At 39.4% G+C, this 24,963-nt stretch overlaps 1 protein-coding gene across 5 annotated transcripts; it reads left to right on the plus strand.

The window, feature by feature from the left end:
- The first annotated feature begins 15,382 nt into the window (after positions 1 to 15,382).
- LOC110926348 (chloride channel protein CLC-e) lies at positions 15,383 to 18,859 on the plus strand. 5 transcript variants are annotated; one of them, XR_004887237.1, is made up of 6 exons: positions 15,383 to 15,754; positions 15,826 to 16,390; positions 16,504 to 17,402; positions 17,969 to 18,213; positions 18,338 to 18,522; positions 18,607 to 18,859. XR_004887237.1 is itself a non-coding variant. In XM_022170095.2 (6 exons), the coding sequence occupies exons 1-6, from the start codon at positions 15,494 to 15,496 to the stop codon at positions 18,647 to 18,649; spliced, it is 1,938 nt and encodes a 645-aa protein (XP_022025787.1). In that variant the 5' UTR covers positions 15,384 to 15,493; the 3' UTR covers positions 18,650 to 18,859. The 5 variants fall into 5 exon arrangements, 3 of the variants coding, with proteins under 3 accessions (XP_022025786.1, XP_022025787.1, XP_022025788.1); XM_022170095.2 differs by having other exon boundaries at positions 15,384 to 15,754; positions 17,969 to 18,038; positions 18,423 to 18,522; XM_022170094.2 differs by lacking the exon at positions 17,969 to 18,213.
- The last annotated feature ends 6,104 nt before the right edge of the window (positions 18,860 to 24,963 follow it).

Consider the following 24,963-nt stretch of genomic DNA (forward strand, 5'->3'; position numbering starts at 1 on the left):
GACGTGGAACCGACTCGTTGAACCCTATCCATAACCCTAATTTAGGGTGCTAATCCGCAAATGTACTAATCAATGCGTTTCGATTCAAGTATGACCATGTTGGGCACTAAGCGTGACAACTCATGAAATCGGTTGGTGTACTCTAGATGCTCAGCTCGAACCTTTGTGAGATTCTAGAATTCTTTCTCTAACTTTTGCATCTCATTTTCAGGGCAATACTCCTCGATTATCAGTCTTGAATTCTTCCCAAGTCATTGTTTTACCTCTTCTCTACCCCTAGTCCGGATCTTATTGTTTCACCAAGTAAGCGCTTTGTCTTACAACGAGCATGAAACATACTTTACTTTCAGATAATCAGCACAGTGACTAGCTCAATCTTTTCGATCCATTTAAGATGCCAACAACCCCTTCAGTACCATGGAAATTATTGGGATTGCATGTGACAAATGGCAAATAACCAGAAATTCCGTACAGTCTAATCACTATTTTTAGTATATAATCTCATGCATTTAACGTACTTTAATTACGTAATTGTGCCGAACATTAGATAACAATGTTAGGACAAGAAAACAATGATATAACATTTGTTGGTTTTCGTTGTGTCGCGAAACCAATTAAACTATGTCCTAAAAATGTTGGTAGAAAGTGTTGCGCGCACTATTCACGGTTACACTATTCATTACAGCAAAACCGTGAAAACAGAACGAAACAATGAAAAATGACACACGAATAACATAACTGAGTCCATATATATAAAAAAACAGAAATTTTGTACAGTCTAATCACTATTTTTAGTATATAATCTCATGCATTTGTTTGGGTAAGGATAGATAAATGGTTTTAAAGGAAAAGATTCACCTAATGCCTTAATCATTCTCGTGCTTGTATTCGATCTATGGTCTCAAACGTATCAAAAGTTACAAGTTCTACAATACGTAACTAATGGTCCACTCAAACAAAGAAACATGTATATATGTAAATCTATGATGTAAAAGTGGCTTAAAACCTCACGTATAAAGGGTATGGTAGGTGACATGCATGATATGTTAGTTTCTTAGGCAGATTATTCCCTAATAACCACCCGCTAAATACCCTTCATGTTAATTGTTTGAACTTGACCATGACAATAGACCAAATGGGTGTGTCATCCCTCATCGATTTAGTTACTTGTGTTTTTTAGATCGCTTCAAACAAAGACATTTTTTTTTTGAAAATTTCCCCCATCCCCACACTTGAGGTCAACATTTTCCTCAATGTGTAGCGTTTAAATGAACGGGTCAAAAATCGAAAAACTTTTACTCCCCCATCCCCACACTTGAGGTCAACATTGTCCTTAATGTGTAAGAATGGAGCTTTTAAAACGCACAAGGGATGTGACACGGCTAACCTCTCCAAAATTTCACCCCGGTCAATAATGTACAAATTACAATCCACTTATTCGCTAACTAAAAATCAAAGATAAAAAGAAACATATGCACCTGCTTTTTCGCTAGTTCCTCGTTTGCTCTTCATCTTTTCAACAAAGCGGTCGTCTCACGAACATAATGTACCTACAAATCTTAACCCTTGTGTAGAAGCATGCTTCTCACAACCATTAAAATTTGTTAGTTACCTAGTCCTTCCACTTTTATGAAAATATTACCAATCCATACGTTAAATTGCTTTGATTTATGTGAAAAAAAATAATGTACAACAACAACAAACCTAACTCACTATCGTAGGAATCACCGTTGCATTTAGCGTATGAAACAAGCCCTTTTAAATCTCCCGATAACTCAGGAGACGAGTATGTCTCGTGAGGGTTATATAGGGAACACACCCACAAAGTTCATTTAGCTACTAAAACGGATAAGAAAAAAATAAAAAAATTAAACAGATAATAATACGAACTCTACAACAATCATACCTGATTTGCCTCTCATGGTGGTCGAAGTGAACATTTGCCAACCGAGTTTCCAACATACGCTCGGTAGTTGGCATGCCGAATCCACTCTCTTTTTCTTTTACACGACATGCGCACAGTACAACTTCGGGGTCGTTTCTTAACAAATTGGCCAATGTCTTGCAATGCCACCCTTCGAATCCTTATACCCGAACCCTCATCCCCAACTTTGTTGGTTGGAGTGGTAAGTGTGGGAGAAGGATAGATATGAATTTGGGATTCTTTTGGCTTTGACCCGTCTCGTGGCGTTATGTCTTCCGCTCGGTTCAAACATTCAGTTTCTTGCTTCGGAAGATCTATAACCTCTTCCACCACATCACCATCCACCATTGCACCATCAGCCAAAACCTCTTGGTCTTGCCTAAATTGGGCCATCTCCTCGGTTGGTTGACCAACTTGAATAACCAAAGCCTCAAATGATTTGTCTCTCAGCTCGTCTTTCTTTTTCATTTCTATCATCATGTCCATGATTGCATCGATCTTAGAGTTTAATGAATCTTGAGGCTCCTCGTATGTCGGCTGAGGGGGGTCATGATAATAGTCATCATACTCCTCCTGGTAATTTGGGAAATGTGGCAAGTCGGGTTCATCGTTGTTGTAACCCTGCCCTTGCTCATAATGGTAACCCATCTCTGAATAGTAATAGTCTTGATAATTTGGTGGTGATAGTGGTCTAATGTATGGAGAATGTGAGGATGGACCATTGAAATCTTCATAATCCGCCCTCCCATATCTGTACAATCCGCTGAGGTAGTCTTCCTGATCCTTGTAGGCTTGAACTTTCTCGTAGAAAACAAAGCAATCCTCTAATAGATGCTCTCCGCTTTCGCAACACTCACACAGATCATCATCTACCCAATTCATATTGAAAGATGGTGCCTGCAAAACATGTACCTGCACAAACAAACTCGACCACCCAAAGTAAAATCACACAAATACAAGAAAGAAAACTAACACTAAAATCGAACAACCAATAAAATACTAAGCGCACTAGCTCCCCAGAAACGACGCCATTTTGATAGACCGTGTCGTCCCGATCAGTCAAAAACCCAATTAACCTAGGTACCTAGGGTAAGTCGGGTATCGTTTCCACGAAGAGCATGTGGTCAGTATCGCACGACCTGTTCGATTATCTAAACTATTTTACAAAGCACGTCTGCAAAGCAATTATGAAGTTTGCTATAAATGATTTTTGTCTTTAAAAATGTTTGGTTAAAGTAACTACTTTTAATTTGGTTGAACACAATAATATGGGAAAACAATCACACCCGGGTTCGAAATCATAAGCAACAAGGGTTCCTACATGTTTTAGACTTAATCTAGTTGCACTTGATCATTAACGGGTTTAGTGTTACGTGCCTTAGGTGCCGATAGCTATCAACGTCACAATGAACGGACAAAAATGCACTTTGTTACCAAGAACATGTAAACCCTAGCCTATAGCAAAGCATAATTGCACATATTCATTTCACAAAGTCAAATTTCATAACTCACTCGACAATTCGTGAATTCAATACAAATGCAAGACAATTGATATAAGCTTCAAATATTTAATCACAACTAGTCACAAATTAAATCATAACAAAATATTGAAAACCTAGAACGCTTACAACCCTACACCCGAGGATGACCACAAAAGATTAGTCGTTCATCTTTTTGCTCTCGGTTTCCGTGCAAAAAGCTAAGACCACCACAGCCCTAGAGGCTTGCGACCTCCTCTGTGCATTACCTTCTCTCGTAACCGTGCCCCCCTCTTGTTTTCTCTTTTTTTTTGAATGGCTAAATTTGCATGTCTTGGGAATTGAACCCATGACCTTCACCTATTCTACACCTTATCTAACTTACCAGTTCTCTTTTCTTTTCTAATAATACCATGAGCAAAAGGCCTTGGAATTGCAGCCCATTGCCACCACACAATTCAACCGAGTGGTCTTTTGATTTAGATCCAATATTACGAAAGCCCATCTTCATTTGTTTTAACTCAAGCCCAAATCCAACTTTTTAGTTTTAGAGTTTTCATCTCCTGAACATAACCCTAGTGAAACAACAAAAATCAATGTTTCTTCAACAAAATTAATTACACATTCAATTTAATATATAATTGTTTCATGATTATTTATTCTATTCTTTTGTTTTCTCATGAGAATTATCATGACAATGAAACAAAGAAAGGTCAACATGCATTCATCATTTATTTACTTTCTTAAATGTGATGAATTTCAACGGTTGTAAATATGCTCTGCCATTTAGTTTTCAACATTTACTTGTAATCCACTTAAACTGTTAATCACTTTGGCTCATTTTATTATTCAACCTATAAAATATAAAAACTGACTAAAGTAGTATTTTTTTCACAACAATGGTACATTTTTATTATAATTAATATCAACAAGAGTGTACCTGTAGTGCACCGATTATAACCGATTTGATCTTGCAACCGTTTTGGAATTGATGGGTGTTATGTTTACGAAAAACAAGAAAAGAATTGACTAGGTCAACCGCACAGTGCTGCTCGCACACTCTTAGCCGTACAGTAGGAGCGACACACTCCCGGACAACACACAGATTATTCGACAATCATGCTTAAACATGTCGCACGCTTCAACATGTATACCCTTGATACACACCGCACACTGAAGGGTCGCACAGTTAGGGTTGTACAAACTATTGATGCACCAAAATACAAATCAATCATGCATGACCGCACACTATCAGGGACCGCACACTTTCTGGCAGGCCGCACACCTGATAGTGGGCCGCACAGTCTTTTAGACTAATGTCTATATGGGCCGAACACATTATTGGGCCGCACACTGGCAATTGGGCGACGAGTAGAAATCAGACCGCACACTCAGGACCCAGCCGCACACCCTCGTTGGGCCTTGGACTGATTGAGCCGCACACTTATTTGAATGACATATTGAGTTGTTAAGTTGATATTGTGTTGTACGTTTGTGTGATGAGTTGTATGGGGCCCAAATGTGCACTATGTGATATGTGATGACTTGTATTGTTTAAAATATTCGGATCAAATCCTAACTGTTATTGATAACCATATTAGGACGTGGTTGATCAACTATTGAACAAGTAACTAAACTTACCGAGCAACCTAAGGTGAGTTCACTGCTCTTTTCACAAGCATGCGTCCTGTGGGGACAAACAAACAATCTTGCATCCCTGTAGGGGGTACTGTACACACTTACATCCCTGGATGGGATACGTTATAACTATTGATTAATTTTGATGTTGGATAATACACTCAAAACTATCACCATAAGTCCCATCTTACTACCGAACTAGTTGCTTGGAGGGCAACAGGGTTATCAGTTGATAGCGCTATTAGGTTTGGCACCCTCACGACGTACCTGGATAGGACAGACGTGAACTAATGACCTTAACCACTCGACCAATGTTGATAGGCATTGGGGAAGGGCAAACAAACAGCCGTCTTGCGATATCGAGTTATTATCAACATGTTTCTAAACTAAACACTTGGCAACTAAACGTTTTTCAAAACTGTGAACTCGCCAGCTTTATGCTGATACACTTGTCTGCATGCTTGCAGGTCGTTAGATATGTTGATGAGGAACTTGCTGTCTGGGATGCTGGAGTGGTTATGGGTTGTGATACAAGGGAATCCGAGACGAGTCTATCTGTTTCATACACTTGAATTTTGAATTGCTTAAACAATGAGTTATACTTCCGCTGAACATATTGAGTTTTAAACTACTGTTTTGTGATAAACTATTTACATTGAATGGAAACTTTATTTAAAACTAGTATTAAGCCCCTGCGTTGCAGCGGTTGACAAAAAACTTTGTTAAGTAGTAGCACTACACCATTGTCAGCGACCACCAATACCGGAAAAGCTCGTAAAACAAAATAAATAAAAACGTGAAAAAAATAACGCCGAGCGAAAAGCAGACGTAAAATCTTTGAATCACGCACGCTCGTTGCTGAGAAATTAAACCGAAACGTAAAACATAGAAAAAAATAACTAAGTCCATCCAGGACCCGCATGTTGGACGAACTTGTCAAACACAGAAAATAGATTTGACGCGATGGACCAGTCAAACGGGAAAAAATATACGAAAAAATGTTGAACCCCACACGCACGTTGCGGTGTGTTAACTCACAAAATTTAGAACGAAACGAAAAACTTGGGAAAGATGAAAAGTATGGTGAACCAAAATTGAAAATAAAAAAGAGTTGGGATTAAATTGCAAAAGATGAAAAACTTTGGGTTAAAAGTAAAAAAAACAAAGGGTCTAAATTGCAAAATTAAAGTTATTTATTAATTTAAGATAAAGATAAGGATAAAAATTAGTGTTATCTATATATTGGTTATTAATTAATATTAATATTAAAAGAAATTTATTAAACAAATATAAATAAAATTTATGAGGTTGAAGTAGAGAATGCCATGTGGCATTATTTGGAGTCTTTTATTATAAGTTAGATTATATTATTAGTTCAATGTGATTAATGGCTAGATCCTGGTACATCACATGCCTCGCTGTTGGTGCACTTATGTCTGTACTTTGTCTGTATTTCGTCATGATACAAAACGATGTCTTTTGTTAGTCTGGGTTACGTCTTAGGTTTGTTAATATGTGTGTTTCAATGTAAGTTTGACCAAGTCAACCATCCTCCTGGTTTGACTTGGCCAAACAGTTAACACATAGTTTGTAAGCTTGTTGTGTCGAAGGATGTCATCGAAGGATTGTTTGTATCCTTCGATGACCTCGAAAGATAACCTTCGATGGATACAAATGGACCTCGAAGGATATACCATCCTTCGAGGTGTATGTAGATCCTTCGGTGAGTTTCTGGTCGATAGATGATCTTTCGACCAGACATTCTGATCCTTCGACGAGTGTATCTGTTATGGGTATATATATACTCATGTAGTGTTCACTTAAGACATTGAGAGACAGAAGACAGAAAGATACGAGAGATAGAGAGAGTATTCTGTCAAGAACACACACACACTTAGAGAGTTTACAAAACAGATTTGTGAACATTGAGCTTGTAACCGAACCTTTCATTCGTATTAATACAAGTGGTGTTAATCGGTGAATATTGTGTGTCTTGTGTTTGTGCTTGTTTCATCTCGGTTTGCACTCTAGCTTGGATTCCGCACTTGCTAGTGTGTTTCACATAACAAGGTTAAGGTTTGACCTCATCCTCCGAGGGACCTACAAGTGGTATCAGAGCTAAGGCTCTTTTCCTTGTTAAAACCGAGTTTTTACAAGACTTTGGAGTGTTTGAACACATGGTTTAGCACCCGTTTTTAGTGTTCTCTCGCATTTCTAGACGTAAAAACGTGTTCTAAACTAACCGGGTGTGTTCAAGGACGGGTTGGGTAACTTAAAACTTGTTTTTAAGAAATTTGGTGATTTCCGGCCAAACTCCGGCTTGCTCCGGTGACCGGATTTTCTGGATAAAACTTTCCTTTTAAGGAATATTTTATTTGTCAAATCTGAGTTGGTAGAAAGTAGGGTCTGACCATACCTTTCTGCCGAAAGTTGACTACCAACCCATCACCTTTTTCACCAACCTGTCATCTTTCTGTCAACTGTGTCAGAAGAGATCGAAGGATATCCTTCGAAGTCTAAAGTTCATCTTTCGATCAAAGGAAGTTCGATAGATAAGCATCTTTCGAACATCCTTCGAAGTTTGTGACATATCCTTCGATCCTAGGAATATTTTCGAAAGATATATTCGAAAGATAAGGATCCTTCGATTGGAGAATCTTTCGAAATCGTTGTTCGAAATTCTACAGTGATCTTTCGAACACTGTTGATCCTTCGAACAAGTACTATTATTCGACCCTTATCTGTTTAAGTTTAACAGTTTGTGTTTTTCAGGTCTTTCGATCAAGGATCTTTCGGCTGTTTGTTATCATTCAAGCTTTTAACATAGTTTGTGAAAAGTAATTTTTCAAATTTTAAATCAATTTTCACTTAATATATTAATTTTTATAAAATGGGAACAAACGGTCAGTGGGATCCATCCGCGTGGACTACAACAACCTTGACTCCACAATCATCAGCTACGCAATCTGCGTCAGATTTCGACAAAACTGCATGGATGCGAGCTATTACCCCACCTCAAGCTGCAATGATAACTGCAAATCAATGGGCATTGGTCACAAATCAAAGCAGCAGCATTCAAGCAATGATGCAGAACGACATTGAAACTGGTACAAGCACAAAACCGCCAAAGCTAAATCACATCAATGATTGGGGATGGTGGAAAGAAAGGCTGGGAACTTATGTTCAGGGGCAAGGTCAAGATCTATGGATGTGTTTCTTCACTCCATTTGAAAATGAGTTGGAAGTTGCAGGATCCAATCCAGAAACTTACAGCACTATGTCTAATGATGATAAGAAGAAATATGAGTTAGAAAAGAAAGCATTCATGATTCTCACACAAGCTCTTCACAGAGACATTTACCACCAGTTTGTTTACTGCACGACCACTAAAAGCTTGTGGGATATGCTCACGTTACGATGTGAAGGAAAAGCTCAATCTAGAAAGATCAAGCAAGAATTACTGAAGAAAGAGTTTGAAGGATTCACGTGTATGGAGAATGAGACTTTGGCAGAATTATCTACAAGGTTCCATCACTTGTTGAGCGAGATGTTTGCCTTTAAAGTCACTGCCACTCCACGAGAAATGGTGCAGAGATTCGCTGATAGCTTACCAGCAAAGTGGAGCAGTTTTCTTGAAATTCTCAAAGAAAATGGTGTTCTAGACACAATCACCGTTTATGAGCTAATTCAAAAATTGGAGAACAAGGATGTGGAAGAAAAGCTTAAGGCAAAAAGAACACTAACTCCTCAAAATCCAGAGATGTACTTTGGGATTGCAGGTGGTATCAGTGGAGAAAAACCAGCCTCTCAACATGCGAAGCTTCAAACAGCTTTTATCTCAAACACCGGACCTTCCACAACAAATCAGTTTGATCCTTCAGCATACACGAAGATGTATTCAAGACCAGATTCTTCTTCTCAACAACAGTATGTGCAACCGCAACAGCAAGGGTTTTATGGAAGTTCTTCAAACTTTCAAGCCACTTCCAATCCAAACACAGTCAGATTAGACACTTCCAACTTTTCAGTCACTGTCGAAATAGCCAAGGAGCATATGGAGATGTTGAATACCTTGGTTAGTGCTTATTGTGGATTAGTTGCAGGTCAGATTGGGAATATCAATCTAACCAATGAATATTATCAGCAAGTGGATAAAGAAGAGTTTGAAATGATGGATATCAAATGGGCTCTTGCTAGTGCAATTCGAAGAGCAAAGGAGTTTATGAAAAGGACGGGGAGAACCAACTTGGAAAGCAACAACAACACCAAGTATGGTTTTGATAAGAATGCTGTCACTTGCTTTAATTGTGGTGAAAAGGGTCACTTCAAGCGGGAGTGTCAGAAGCCACCTAAGCAAGGAAATCAGAATCCCTTCAGGAATCAAGGACAGCCACAACAGCAACAGAACAACAATTCTGTCAGATCAATAGTTCCTGTTGGAGGAAATGCATCTGGATCCACAAACACTAATTCCCATAGAGGATTGGTTGTTCAAGCTGATGAAATCTGCAACTGGAATCTTCAGCTTGGAGAAGGAGGAAATGGTGGAACAGCATGTTATGCTAAAGTGGTTGAGAAGGTAGTAGAACCCGTGTCTGCTGGTGAATCTTCAGAAGATGAAGATAGTTCGGGTTATAGTGGGAGCATGAATGGGGAATCACGTGATGCTGGTGATTTGTCAAGTGATGCTTTGGATTTGGAAGTTGATGAGCTTTTGGCTGAAGCTGAAGCATTATGCAAGAGGAGATCTATTCTCTGCCAGAAATCTGCTGGAACTTCCGAAAAGCTTGCTAAGTTTTTCTCTGAAAATGGATCTTTTTCTTTTCATACAGCCTTTATGGCTCACGTAGAAGGTCAGACTTCTCAGGTATGTGATACTAATTCTGACTCTATTTCTGCTCCTATTGAATGTGCAAAGTGTTTAGAATATGCAGAAAAGGAAATTCAGTTTGAAATCACACACAAACACAATCAAGAATTGATTGTAGATCTTTCTAAAGCAACTGAAGCTAACTTGTTTTTAACAAGAAATGAAAAGGAATTTAAAGCAACAATTGCGTCATTAAGACATGATGTTTCAGAATTACAAAAGGCTGTTTTGCGAAAACAACATGCTAACAATAATCTTATTGACACAATTGAAAAGCAAATGGTAGAGTTAGCAACAGCTCGATGTGAATGTGAGACAATTAAGCAGAAATTGGAAAGCTATTCCAATTCCCGCTATGTATTGGATCACATCATTGATGTTCAAAGGAAAAAGGGGGATACAAAATGTATAGGATTCAACTCATGTCCTCCCCCAATGAATCACAATTACTCCAAATTGCCCGATGACGAGGATATGCCCCGTTTTGAACCTACTGTGCCACTCGGTCTAGATGACTTTGCAGCAGGCCTCGGGTTCACAACTGGTACATCATCCTCGGGTCAATCAGAATCTGAGAATGTGACAGATTCATCATGTGTTAAGGAACAGAGTCCTCCCATTATTGAGGATGCTGATTCTTCGGACGATGAATCGGAAGAAATTGTGAAACAACAGTCTAACTCGGTTACAACAGATATTCCTATCGAGAATCACATTCTGTGTGATCCACCAGTGAAACCGAGTAAGACTGAAATGTCAAAAGCAATGGAATCCCTTGTAGTTAGCTCTGAAGGGAATAACTTGTTGTATACGCTCAAAGGAGATAGCAAAATCTACTCTAACAAAGATTTTCCAATTAAAAATGTAAATCAAGATTTAATTGAGCAAATTTTTGAAGGATGCACTGATAAGTTTTTGGGGAACAAAAGTGCCAAAGTAACAGTCACTCAATGTGATCCAATTCCGTGTGAACAAATTAGAAAACAATACGGAAACCAAAAACTACCTATTGAGCGAAAACAACAAGTCAACTCCGGAAAGGGTAAGGTACAGGGAAAGAAGGCTCAGAACAAGAATGTTCAAGCACCTAAAGTCCAGCAGACTAAGACTGAACAACCAAAGGTTCAACAACCTAAAGTTGAACAGTCTAAGGCTACTCAACCTAAGGCTGCACAACCTAAAATTCAACAATCAAGGGTTGAGCAACCCAAGGTTCAACAACAAAAGGTGCAAAACAAAAGAGCTCCTGTTAAGAAACAAGAACCAAAAATGAACTTTGTTGGATCCACTGGTTCAGACAAACTTGAAACATTTCAGGATAAATCTAACGTTGATTTTGTAAAACAAGTTAGAATTTTAAAACGAAATGATCAAAATAATTACACCCAACACACCAACGGATGTGATTTAGGTCCTAGTACGTCTAGATCACAAAGTTCATTGTCTGGTTCTCCGTCTGGTCATCAACATGTTTCTCCGAGGTTTGTAGAGCGGAGAACATGTTTTGAATGTGGCACATTTGGGCATATTGTAAGATATTGCCCATACCTGCAAAAGCTGAAGTCAAAAACGAGTGCTCCCCAAGAAATCAATTACCAAAAACGACCAGCTTCCCCGAAACAGGACCCACGTGTCTTGAAAGAAAGGGAAAAGAAGCTAAAGCAAAAGAATCAAAAGGTAATTGAAAAGGCCTTAAAATCAGAGGTCAAAGAAGAAAAACCTGCACAAGCAAAACCTGAGACTGTAAAACCAGTAAATGCTAAAACAATAAATTCAAATACTGGTAAACGACAAACAGCTTGGAAGCAAAAGCAGGTAATTCAATCAGGGGTAGCACCACAAGTTCTTTTTCCTAATCATCAAGTGATTGAGATCACCTTCCTTGATGATCAAGGACGACCCAAGTCCACAAAGGCTTGGGTCCCCCTCTCCAACTAATCTCTGAATGAGTGTGCAGGATGTTCCAGGAGGAACTATTGATAGTCTTAGGATTGTTGATAGTGGAGCGTCCATGCACAAGATTGGCGACATAAAGCTCCAAAATATTGTTACAAACTAGGAGAATATTGTTGCCATTGGTGGAGAAAGGGAAAAAGAAAAAGAAGACAAATATGTTGGTGAAAGAATGTGGTTGAATGAAGTTGCAAAATTCGATCAGATAAAGAAAGTGCCAAAATTTGGTTGTTATGGTTTTTGATCGGGTCCTCAGGAAAGATTCCAATGAAATGTGTGCGGATGCTTTGGCATGGATTGAACAACCGTACGCCACTTCTGAAAGAGATAGACAAAGACCTTCGCTGGTGGAATATGGAAGACCAGCCGGACCCGGAGGTTTATAATCTTGTTGCTGTCAAGAGATTTCTCAGTAGCTGCACATTCGACTTTGAAGTCCACACCGGGAGGATATCCAATTTGGGAGAGCACTCAGATTCCTTGCAATGCATGAAACAGTTGCAGGATACGGTTTTGAATTTCCAATCTCTCCTATGCTTGTCGATATTTAAGCTGCTTTATGAATTATTATCATCATCTCATACAGCACTCTTTGACCTGACACATTGATCTCGAATATCACCTTACACGTGATTGTTTCACTATGAAACTCGTCAATGTTGTCATGGTCCGCACCGCTTACCGACGTGCCAACTGATTTTTCCAAAATTCGATAAATCTTTTCTGATAAAAACTTAATTTTGGTAAACGGCATTAAGGTCAAGCAAGAGTAAAACCAACATCGGAAAATCATTTTTGCAAATATCTTTGTGTCTTTTAAATTTGTCTTAGTTTATTGATTTTAGGGGGAGTAAATCCAAAATTTGAAAAATCCAAAAACATTGAAAAATTTCAAAAACACAAAAACAATAGAAAAACAAAAATGAGTTTCCTGGCGAGCAAAAGAGAAAATGATAGTACATCAGTGGTCTATCCAAACCTCTTTAAACCTTAAATGAAAAACGATAAGCAGCTCTATATAAGATGTATCGGTAGGCTCACAATCATTTTAAAGTGTGCAGGGTGATATAAACTTAAATCGACTGAAGACTAGGTGGGAACCATTCATTGGCATATGGTCTTAGTACCGAAATTTCGTTTGATAGATTGCCGAGATTCTGAGATATTCGGTCTTTATGCTGCTTATCATCTGGGTATCATGGTTGTTTCTTTTACCGAAAAATAACGGGGACGCAAGTCTAGATCTTCCATGATACTATACATACGTGTACATATTGCATACGACCTCAATAAGTGATAAACAATCACATGTCCAAACAAATAAGTGATAAAATATCACATTTATCCGGGAGTCAAGTTCGCCTCTCTGCTGTACGGAAGTACTGACCTGTTCACGGACTTGCTCCTGTGCCCTCATGCATATGAAAATCAAGTTCCTCATCAATAAGTGATTATATCACATAGGGCTTGTTTTCAAATCAAAATAAGTGAGAATCTCACATCATATACGGTCAAACAGATGATAATCGGTATACTCACCGGTAAGATGAACCCTCGTGCATACCTTGATACGGGAATGTGTCGTGATGTGGATGAACACCGGTCGGTAAGTATAAATCATACCTTAAACGTATCCCCTCGCCATGATTACATCTGATAAGTTGAGCTTAAGTGGACAACAATACCGATAATTGTTATAGGATGCTTATCTTAATGTTAACTAACTGAACAACAAGAGCGTTTTGGCATGACCGTACACTGATATGATTCTCTTACCCTCGAAACTCGCAAAAGGAATGTCTGTATATATTTATTTACTATTTTCAGTCTTTACATTTCGAAATATTAAAACACACCTAAAATCTGTTTTAATATAAACTTTATAAAAGCCAAAAATATTTTATTTCTATTTTATTTTCGATCGTACGATGTTGGATCTCGAGTCTTCGTTACCTGAAACCTGACTGAAAACCGAATTGACTAAATCTTCATAAACGGTCGAAATTTGCAATTCTTTGAAAGTTAAATCTAAAATTGACAAATTTATTAAACTTTCAAACTGTCGGACGGTGTTTGATTGAAACATGGTCATACGTGTGTCATTTGTTTATGTTAACTATATTCCAAGCAGTTGTTCTCATTACGCGTTTAGATTTCTTGCATGTGCAGATTCTAAAGGCAAGGAGAACATAGTCGATGACAAGCTTCGGAATGAAGACACGACGTGAAGGCCCTCAAAAGATGAAAATGATCGAGTTGCCGCTGACCATCATCAACACCACAAGGATCTCAAGCTTTAAGGATCAAGTCTTTCACGAGCATAACTCAAGGGGGAGCTTATGTTAAGGGGGAGTTTGTCAACACACTTCCTACATGAAACAGGGAGTTTGTTGATACACTTTCTGCTTTCAAGACGTGAAGACTTTGAAGATCCTCCGACATTGAAGACTTGAAAAGACGTCAGAGACTTGAAGACATGAAAATCGAGACAAAGCTACAGCCAAGGGGGAGTTTGTTGGTGCACTTATGTCTGTACTTTGTCTGTATTTCGTCATGATACAAAACGATGTCTTTTGTTAGTCTGGGTTACGTCTTAGGTTTGTTAATATGTGTGTTTCAATGTAAGTTTGACCAAGTCAACCATCCTCCTGGTTTGACTTGGCCAAACAGTTAACACATAGTTTGTAAGCTTGTTGTGTCGAAGGATGTCATCGAAGGATTGTTTGTATCCTTCGATGACCTCGAAAGATAACCTTCGATGGATACAAATGGACCTCGAAGGATATACCATCCTTCGAGGTGTATGTAGATCCTTCGGTGAGTTTCTGGTCGATAGATGATCTTTCGACCAGACATTCTGATCCTTCGACGAGTGTATCTGTTATGGGTATATATATACTCATGTAGTGTTCACTTAAGACATTGAGAGACAGAAGACAGAAAGATACGAGAGATAGAGAGAGTATTCTGTCAAGAACACACACACACTTAGAGAGTTTACAAAACAGATTTGTGAACATTGAGCTTGTAACCGAACCTTTCATTCGTATTAATACAAGTGGTGTTAATCGGTGAATATTGTGTGTCTTGTGTTTGTGCTTGTTTCATCTCGGTTTGCACTCTAGCTTGGATTCCGCACTTGCTAGTGTGTTTCACATAACAAGGTTAAGGTTTGACCTCATCCTCCGAGGGACCTACACTCGCAGAGATTTTTCGCAGGTGGTAATTTGGGGGTGTGACACCCTTCTTCTTTTGTTTCTTATATTTTTACTTTTAATTTTTTTAATTGTTGAGGATAATTTTGTTATTAAACATCAACTTAACTGAGAAATTTAACTGAGCTTAGTAATAAGGACTATCCGAGTGCAAAAATTACCAACTCTGTAATTGATGAACTACTGAATTCAAGAATGTAATTTTCTCAAATGCACAAACCAACCAGGCATTTAACTCTTTTTAAAATCTCAAAAGCAAAAGAGCATATTTAAGGGTTACTTTTGAAGTGAAAGTTTCCCGGAATGCTTGGGATGTGAAAAATAAAAAAAGGAAGAGTAGAGATAAGATGATGGTTTAGTGGCATGGAAGAAAAGAGTGGTGTGAAAGGTTTAAGATGTGGTGGGGGTTTGCAGAATGGGGAGCGTAAGGGCGTGTGGGTACTCTCCAATAGTTGTTGTTCGGGCGTCGCGTCATCATCGCGTGGGCGGTAAGAATGGTTTATTAAGTTTGCAGCCTCAGGGGGCTCGTGGGCACTCTATTTCATGGGTTGTTAGAGCCGGAAAGGGTCCTCCATTATTGCCCCCGAAGAAGGAAGTAGTAGAAGGCGGAGGCATAATTTCCGCCTGTTTTGTTGGTCTGCTCACGGGTCTCTCTGTCGTCATCTTTAACAACGTGGTAAGTAATTCTATCCTATCCTCCAGTGTTGGAATTGGAACGTAACAATCAATCTTTTGGTCTGGTGGTAGGTGCATGAAATTCGTGATCTTTGCTGGGATGGACTTCCGTCTCGAGGAGGGTTGAGAGAGTTGGCGCTTGAGAATAAATGGGAGCGCATAATCTTGATACCAACCTGTGGTGGATTGGTTGTTAGCCTGTTGAACGTTTTTCGTAGTGCTTTGGAAGATGGGAATTCAGGCTTAAAAGCTCTTCTCAAGGCGGTAGCTGCTGCTGTCACACTTGGAACTGGGAATTCTCTTGGTCCTGAAGGTCCGAGTGTTGACATTGGTACATCAGTCGCTAAGGGAGTTGCTTCATTGTTTGACAAAGATGCTCAAAGAGAACTTTCTCTTAAAGCTGCAGGCTCAGCTGCTGGAATTTCATCAGGTTTCAATGCTGCTGTTGCAGGGTGTTTTTTTGCTGTCGAGTCGGTTTTGTGGCCATCACCTGCTGCTGCTGAGTCATCCTTATCACTCACAAATACAACATCAACAGTCATTCTTAGTGCTGTGATAGCCTCTGTTGTGTCAGAAATTGGTCTTGGATCTGAGCCTGCATTTACAATTCCAAACTATGATTTCCGTTCACCAACTGGTATCTTTTCATTTCTGTCCTGTTTTTGTTATATGGATGGATATACTTGAGACCACAAACGAAGAAGAAACTATTCTAAATTGCTTCATAGTTTGTTTGTTTGTTTGTTTCAGAACTTCCACTGTATCTTTTGCTGGGCATCTTTTGCGGGGTGGTTTCTTTGAGCTTATCTTGGTGTACATCGTGGATGATAGTGGCTACTGACAAGATTCAGAAGACACTTGGGATGCCAAAGGCAGTTTTTCCTGTAGTGGGTGGTTTTAGTGTTGGAGTGATAGCCTTGATATATCCTGAAGTTCTTTACTGGGGTTTTGAGAATGTGGACACCCTCTTAGAGACACGGGCATTTGTGAAAGGCCTGGATGTAGATCTATTGTTGCAGCTAATAGCAGTCAAAGTAGTGGCAACATCCTTGTGTCGTGCATCTGGATTAGTAGGAGGCTACTATGCTCCGTCGCTTTTTATTGGGGCGGCTACAGGAATGGCGTATGGAAAATTATTATCTTCTCTCATTTCTCACCTCAATCCAATCTTTCATCTCTCAGGCATTCTGGATGTTGCATCACCACAAGCATATGCTCTGGTTGGCATGGCTGCTACTCTTGCTGGGGTTTGTGAGGTGCCTCTTACTGCGGTTTTACTTTTATTTGAGCTTACACAGGACTACCGCATAGTGCTACCACTTCTAGGTGCTGTGGGGGTGTCTTCCTGGATCACATCTTGGTCCGTTAAGAGTAAAGATAATTCACCCAAACCTGACACTGACCACCTAAGCATGCATAACTTTGATCAATGCATCACAAAGAAGCTTCTGGTCTCACAGGCCATGAAAACCCAGTATGTGACTGTGCTCATGAACACTCTGCTAACACAAGTAGTGACTCTAATGCTAGCAGAGAAGCAATCTTGCGCTATCATAGTTGATGATCATAACCTATTCATAGGTTTACTCACTCTAGGAGACATACAAGAATTTTGCAAATTATCAAAAGAAACAAACAAAATTCCTGAGGTATTTCTCTCTCTCTCTGTCTGTCCCCAATATAGATGTAGGTAGGTACTTGTTGATGGGTGGGTTTGTTATTACTCATATCTGGTGCAAACTGACTGATCGATCACTGGAGAATATGATTCTTGGAAAGGGTACTAATTTAGTTAAATAAATAAGATAATATAATCAATGGGCCAAAAGAAGAGAACCATGTAACATCTCTACAAGAACACTCATTCACTGCATCTTGGAGAAGTAGAGGCTATATTAGCAGCCAATGATAAAAACTTCCTCATGAAAAAAAAAAAAAAACCTGTAACATTTTGTATTATCTCAATGACATCTCTCTTCTACCATCACATGATCAACTCCGTTTCACGACCACCATTTTGCTTACTCAAAACACACATGTTTCTTTAGATCTACCTCACATAAAAAACCTTCATAGACCACAACAGCAATCAGCTGTTGTATGTCAGTCATCTATCAAAGCCATAAAAAAAACATTCTCTTTTTAGATTTGTTTGGAAACCGTTATTGATACAGTTAGCAATCCATCTCACATAGATTAACTCTAATTTCAAAAGGAAATGCTCGGCCAACAACTAATCAAGAATTCAGCTTTGGAGTTTGGATCTCTACAGTGGATCTGGAAAGGTGTTTTCAGCTACTACGTGTTCATCTTCAACTAGCCGAAGATATAATAGGATTTGACGCAGACTGACCACAAGGCTGTTCATTAGTCATCTATCGAATGCCCCATACCATATAGAAATCAGATTTTACTATTTTGATAATAGAATTTAGTACACCCATGTCGATACATATACAAGTAAGTTGTATAGTTGATATTGTCCATTCCTGCTCTTTAGCTTTTGAAAATGTAAGATTTATTATGTATCTAGAGTGGAACAATATTTTTCACCTAATAAATGAGGATGGTTTTGATGTTTCAGGAACTCAAGGTGTCTCAAGTATGCTCTATAAATGATTTTTGTGAGACTGCAACACTAACACCCATGATGAATTTACACTCTGCAGAGCTGATTATGAATACACATGGTGCAAACCAGCTCCCAGTTATTTCAGAGGACCTCCCTGTTGGTATTTTAGACAGAGAATGCATCAATATAGCTTGCAGGTACCTACAAATCTATCTATCTTTTTTATAAACTCAAATGATCATCTTCCTTGGTTAAATCAATTGTCCTTTGTCATGGTGCAGGGCTTTGGCAACAACAGAATACCTTTCCACACTCACAAATTGATTACATTGTGTTTCCTTTTCTTCTTACACTGCTCATAAAAACACCCTCTTGTGGTGAATGTAAATATTCTCACCTGAGTGTGAGAATTTTGCACCTTATCAATTGGTCTCAAGGGGGAGCATCGTGGGGCTTAATAATCATATTAGGTCATTTCGATTGTGTTGTAATGAACTGTATTCGACTTCCGTGTCAAAGTTTTTCTTTTAATTTTCCGGAGAACCGAAACCAGCTAGGTTAACTAGGCGTTTCGATTACGCGCGTTGCGAGATAGTATTCGCATAACGTAACAGAAGGATAAAATTCAATTGCTGGTTAACTACTAGTTATAAAGTAAACAGTAGTGTATGTTTTAGTTAACACCAAGTTATAAACCGACCAGGGTTATCAAAATGGGAGGCTGTGTCTCAACTCAAAAGCGATAGAGAGACAACACACACAAACTTAAAGAAAAATTACAAGTTTTGTCCTTTATCTATATACTTTTTTTTTTTGCCTTTTCAGACGGTGTCCTTTTCAACGATTTTTTTAACAGGTTTTGCCCTTTATAGGGAATTTTGTTATACATTTTGTCCTTTAACTCTAATCAAGTTAGATTTTTTTTTTGTTAAATTTGGTTACCTAAGGGTATTTTGGTCTTTTACCTTTTTATTTAATATTATTTAAAAAATAAAACAAAACAAAACATTTTTAAAATTATTATTATATATATTAAGTCCCTTTCTCTCTCTATATACCACTCTCTCTTCCTCTCTCTTTGCACAAACTATCTCTCTACCACACACTCTCTCTCTCTCTCTCCCTCACATATTCAGATCCGACCACCCTTCTCACCACCATCAACCGACCACCACCATTAACCACCTGCCACCGCCACCGCCACCGCCATCAACCCACCACCACCTGCCACCCACCTGCCATCAACCCACCACTATAAATTAGAATATTGCATAACTCACAGTCAACATGAGTAAACATTTGAATCATCCATCATAAAGTCAGATGTAACATACCTATGATTCAAAATTCAATTACACCATATCCCCTAAAAAAACCCTAATTAAGTAAACCCTAATTAACAGGTAGCAATACTTCGAGGACTATTCAGTGACATATTCGAGGACCATGTTGACATAGACATCAAAACCCTTGAGGGTTCCAACGAGCTCCTTGTCCCCTTTCATTATCACCCATATCTTGGAGCCTATGCATCGATCTATCAGCTCTACATCAACAACACAATATTTATGTTTGATTTTCTGTAAGATGATAAAATAGGGTTATGAGAAGATGAAGAGAACCCGAAGAAGCTGTGAAGGATTGTGCGCCATGGATTCGCTTCGAAAACTCAAGTGGTGTGTGTTTCGGAGAGAGAGCCCCTTTGCCCCTATGAGCGTCGAAAGTTGAATTGTGGGTAGATCCAGTTCACTTTTAACTTTATACTCTGCTCCGAAAGATCGTGGCTACTCGGTGGTGGATGCAGGAGAGGCGGCAGAGAGAGAGTAGGTTTATTTTATAGAGAGTGAAGAAAGACAGAGATATCTTCAAATTGTTTGATAGAGAGAGAATATACAGAGAAGAGGGAGAGTAGGTGTTATTTTATTTGTATATCTTTTTTATTCTTTTATAAAATAGGCCTTGAATATAAGTTATTTACATAATATACTCTAGAAATGTGAAATTACAAGAATGCCCTCATGTGTAACACATGATCAAATTTAACAAAAAAATCTAACTGGGTTAGGGCTAAAGGACAAGACGTGCAACAAAATTCCTTATAAAGGGCAAAACCTGTCAAAATTCGTTGAAAAGGAGACCACCTGAAAAAGGGTATACAGATAAAGGACAAAACTTGTAATTTTTTGCAATTTTAATACACAACTTATACAACAAAAGCAACAACAGCTTATAGATGATCAACAACTGCAGGTGGTGTCCTTCTATAAGATCAACAATTGCAGGGGGCGTCCATCTGACATCATCCCAATCTTCTGGTTGAAATGTTAGCTATCTTACTTAGAAATTCAATAGATAAAAGGAGCCATATGAATCCGAAATGTAAAATGCATTCTATCAAGTCCCTGAATTCTGGTACGTTGTAACGGATCAACCTTGTCCACTTAGAAAACAAAACACTGTTAGCCTCGCCACGGAGGACCCCGGGGGGGGGGGGATCCGTGACCAAGCTCCGACGTGAGAATAAGAAAACTTGCTAGAGAAGGAGTTTATTCCGACGAGTTTGCAGTCGCCGGAATATCCTTTCGGTGTGAATCCTAGGCGAAGAGCGTTAAATGTTGTCCAAAGAATGTTCGGATTAAATGTGTAGTGCAAATGTAATCAATGAGAATCGGTATTGAATGCTTACTTGGGATGATATTGGGCCTGACTTATATAATAGAGACGACCTATCTCCTTGGTGGGAGCTCCGATGTCATCTAACGGTATTGTAAGGTCTTGGGGAGACTCAAACACGTCTCCGATCCCCAATAGCTTGATGCCTTGATCATTAAATGAAGCCAGCTCTTTCATCGTACCTTTTTCCGACGAGACTTGTTTCACAAGTGCAGGCATTAAATGCCTCCTGCAAGGGAAGTGACAACCACTTTCCCGCTCTTTCTTTGTTTCTCTTTTATAAGGATTAATAACCGTCTTTGGGCCTGTCTGGGAATCCCAACTGAAAGAAGCCCAAGACGAGGCATCCTCAATCTAAGTGAGCCTCGTCGACAAGTCATCTCTAGTCCTGAGCTACAGGATTCGAGACATGTGGGCTTGGACTGAATTACCGCGGTGCTTCAACTATAGGAGTGGGGCCCTCCATGATGACGATAGTACCTGGCGATTCCCAGCATCGAGAAACCCCTCAATCCAACGGTCAGGGTTCTCAACCTGTGTCCACGTGCATCAGATCAAGGGCTGTGTTTAAAATATTGATTTGACGGTTACCGGCTTGATCAGAGAAACTCTTTAAAACCCCTTGATGGTTTTCAACGCCGCCATTACATCCTCTTTTTTCTTTTATCACCTTCTTTCCGATCATCTTCTCCGTATTCCGATCATGAGTAGAAAAGGACGATCATTGATCCGTTCCATTGTTACCAGAGAGGAGAGGATCTGGAGTCTTTTGTTACTGTTTATAAAATCCCTCGGAGTTCACTCCGAGTCTTCTTGGTCCGAATGATACGGCCGTTTGTTCGCCGGAGAGGATCGTCGTCTATACTGTTTTGGTCAAAAATCACACAAGGATAATGCAACCAAACTCTTTGTAAACGGGGAATGATGCTTGGTATGATGAACAAAGTAAAGGATCACTTAAATGTAGATTGCACAAGTGACACAAAGATTTATACGAGGAAAAAGCCCTTGATCAATGAATGATCTCCGGCATAAAAAACCTCGGGTGATGGAAACTACCGATCACCAAACTCCAATATAAGAAACAATGTTTACAACTTCGGATGGTAACGAGCTAGGTACAAAGATCGCTATGGTGTGGTATGCTAGAGTGTGTAAGAAATGTGTTGTGTCTTCCAAATGGCGAAGAGTGCCTTTTATATAAGTGTGTGGGGTCGTATTTTAGGTATATTACCTAACTACTAGCTCGTTACCCCTTTAGAAATAGAAGTAAATTTAGCCTAAATAATTGCCCTTGAATTGTGCTAAGTTTCCATATTCTCCACAACGTCTATTTCTGGTAATACGTGTGCGAGATTAGCGTGGAGGATTCCTTAATTACGTTGCCAAGACCAGGTCCAACTCGTAATTCCTGCAAAACAACATTAAATATAAAGAGAACAATCGTTAGTATGAGGATCCTTAGGATGATCCATGATCCTGATCCTGAAGCTCTTCTGAGGATCACTATCTGCCAAAGAAACAAGGATCACTTGTTAGGATATCATGTAAGGATCATATGTCATTAAAAATCCAGCCCTAACAATTGCCCCCAAAATATAAGGAGTATTTATCTAATATAGACGAGTTATATTTTGCCGGTCTTATCCATAACTAACTCAACGGATATATAGCCGTTAAGATGGAACTATCCGTTGCGATCTGACGTCATGGAAGTAACAGCCCTGCACAAATCATCATTATAAATAGAAATAGGGATAGGATCTGTTAGGGCTGGATTTTTATTATAGGTGATCCTTATACGTGATCCTAACCAGTGATCCTTGTTTCTTTGGCAGACAGTGATCCTCAGCAGGACTTCAGGATCAGGATCATGGGACATTATAGTGATCCTTATACTAACGGCCACTTCCGCTTAATACAATATTGTTTTGCAGGAACATCTAGCAGGATACGCTCTAGGCATCATGATCAAGGGACGCGTCTTCACAATTATGGCAAGAGCTTAATTGAAGATAGACGTTGCACAGGATATGGAAACTTGGCTTGATTTATGGGCGGCTATTTAGGCTAGATTGTATCTCATTTCTAAAGGGGTAATGAGCTGAAAATTAGTCCTTTTACCTAAAATAGGTCACCTACACTTGTATAAATACCACTCTCCATCATTTGGAAGGGGACACACGACATACAACGCAACTCTCACACACTTAGACACCAAAAGCAATAGTGATCCTTGTACTCAGCTCATTATCATCCAAAGTTGTAACCATTTTGTTCTTATATTGAAGTTTGGTGATCGGTAGTTGCCATCACCCGAGGTTTTTTGTGCCGGAGATCATATATTGATCGAGGGCTTTTTCCTCGTACAAATCATTGTGTCTTTGCATCTTTATCACAGAAGTGATCCTTTACTTTCATAATTAACCAAGCATCATACCCCGTTTACATAAAGTTTGGTTACATTATCCTTGTGTGATTTTTGACCAAAACAGTTTGGCGCCCACCGTGGGGCAATTGGTGCTTCATTCATAAGAAAATCTTTTGTTCGAAATCATTTCAAAGAGTTACATGGCTTCATCATTGAAGAACACGTCCACGGCGATGTCTGCAGTCACCTCATCACAGACCACTTTGCCTCCTCCACCGGCAGGATCTCAGAAAAATACTGAGAAGAGATCAACTCCCACTTTCCCTAAACCTCCATCTTCTTCTGCTATGAATTCTTCTATTCCCAGTACTAGTGATGTATTTGCTTTAATTTTGCAGATGAAGGATCGTATGCAGCGGCAGGATGAGACTAATGACAGGATCCTCAGGGAAATTGGAGACCTCAAAAGACAAAAGAAAGCGGCAGAGGATCATTCCCCACTGATGCCCAAATCCTTGAGCTTCGATACTCCAATGATCACTTCCCAGCCATCAGGGATCCCGGACGTGCAAATCATAGGGGAGTCAAGAGGATTACATCTCAAGTCGGCAGCAATGACTCAGACATCAGGTTCACATTTTCAGCCAGTAGGATCCTATCCTCAGTACATGGGATCCTTCATGAATTCAGGAGCCTATCCGGGGGCACAGCAGTTTCAAGGATCCTACTTTGTTCCAGGATCATTCCAGGGCCAAGGATCCTCCTTTGTTCCAGGATCATCCCAGGTTCAAGGATCCTCCTTCGTTCCAGGATCATCTCAGACACCAGGATCCTTCCAGATACCAGGATCCCTAAAAAGTTTGCAAACAGGAAGTCTAGATGTCCATCAAGGGGACTTCATTCCAATGCAGACCATTGCTTCCACTGGTCCCTCCGTTGTTCCAGAATCCCAGCAATATGGGTTCCCTAACTTGAACCCAATGGGAGGTAACACTTTAAATAATTATCCTACCACTAACCATGGATTCATGCAGGATACAGGTACCAATCATGCTATGGCCAGGGAGTTGCAGAAGCTAAAAGATATGATCTCAAGTGTTCCAGGGGTAGTCAAGCCTATCCCAGAGATTGCAGATGGAAGCCACAAGGTATCTCGCTTTGCACCACCAATTTGTGATGCAGAGGTACCCAAAAGGTTCCATATCCCTACCATGAAGCTGTATGATGGCACAACGGATCCAGAGGAGCATATAGCACAATACAGGGAGAGGATGGAGATCAATCCTATCCCAGAAAAGTTGAAGGAAGCATGCCTATGTAAAGGATTTGGATCCACTCTTACGGGATCAGCTCTTAAGTGGCTGCTAAGTCTTCCCCCCTACTCTATTACTTCATTTGCTAATTTAGTTAATTTATTCAATAACCAATTCTCTTGTAGCAGAAAATTTGAAAAATTAACTAGTGATTTGTACAGGATAACTCAAAATCATAATGAATCATTAAGGGATTATATAACTAAATTTAGTAAAGAATCCTTGGACATTCCCAACTTGGATATGGCTACGGCTGTTGAAGCCTTCAAAATGGGACTGCT

Source organism: Helianthus annuus, chromosome 17 (assembly GCF_002127325.2).
Source record: "Helianthus annuus cultivar XRQ/B chromosome 17, HanXRQr2.0-SUNRISE, whole genome shotgun sequence".
Taxonomy (NCBI): domain Eukaryota; kingdom Viridiplantae; phylum Streptophyta; class Magnoliopsida; order Asterales; family Asteraceae; genus Helianthus; species Helianthus annuus.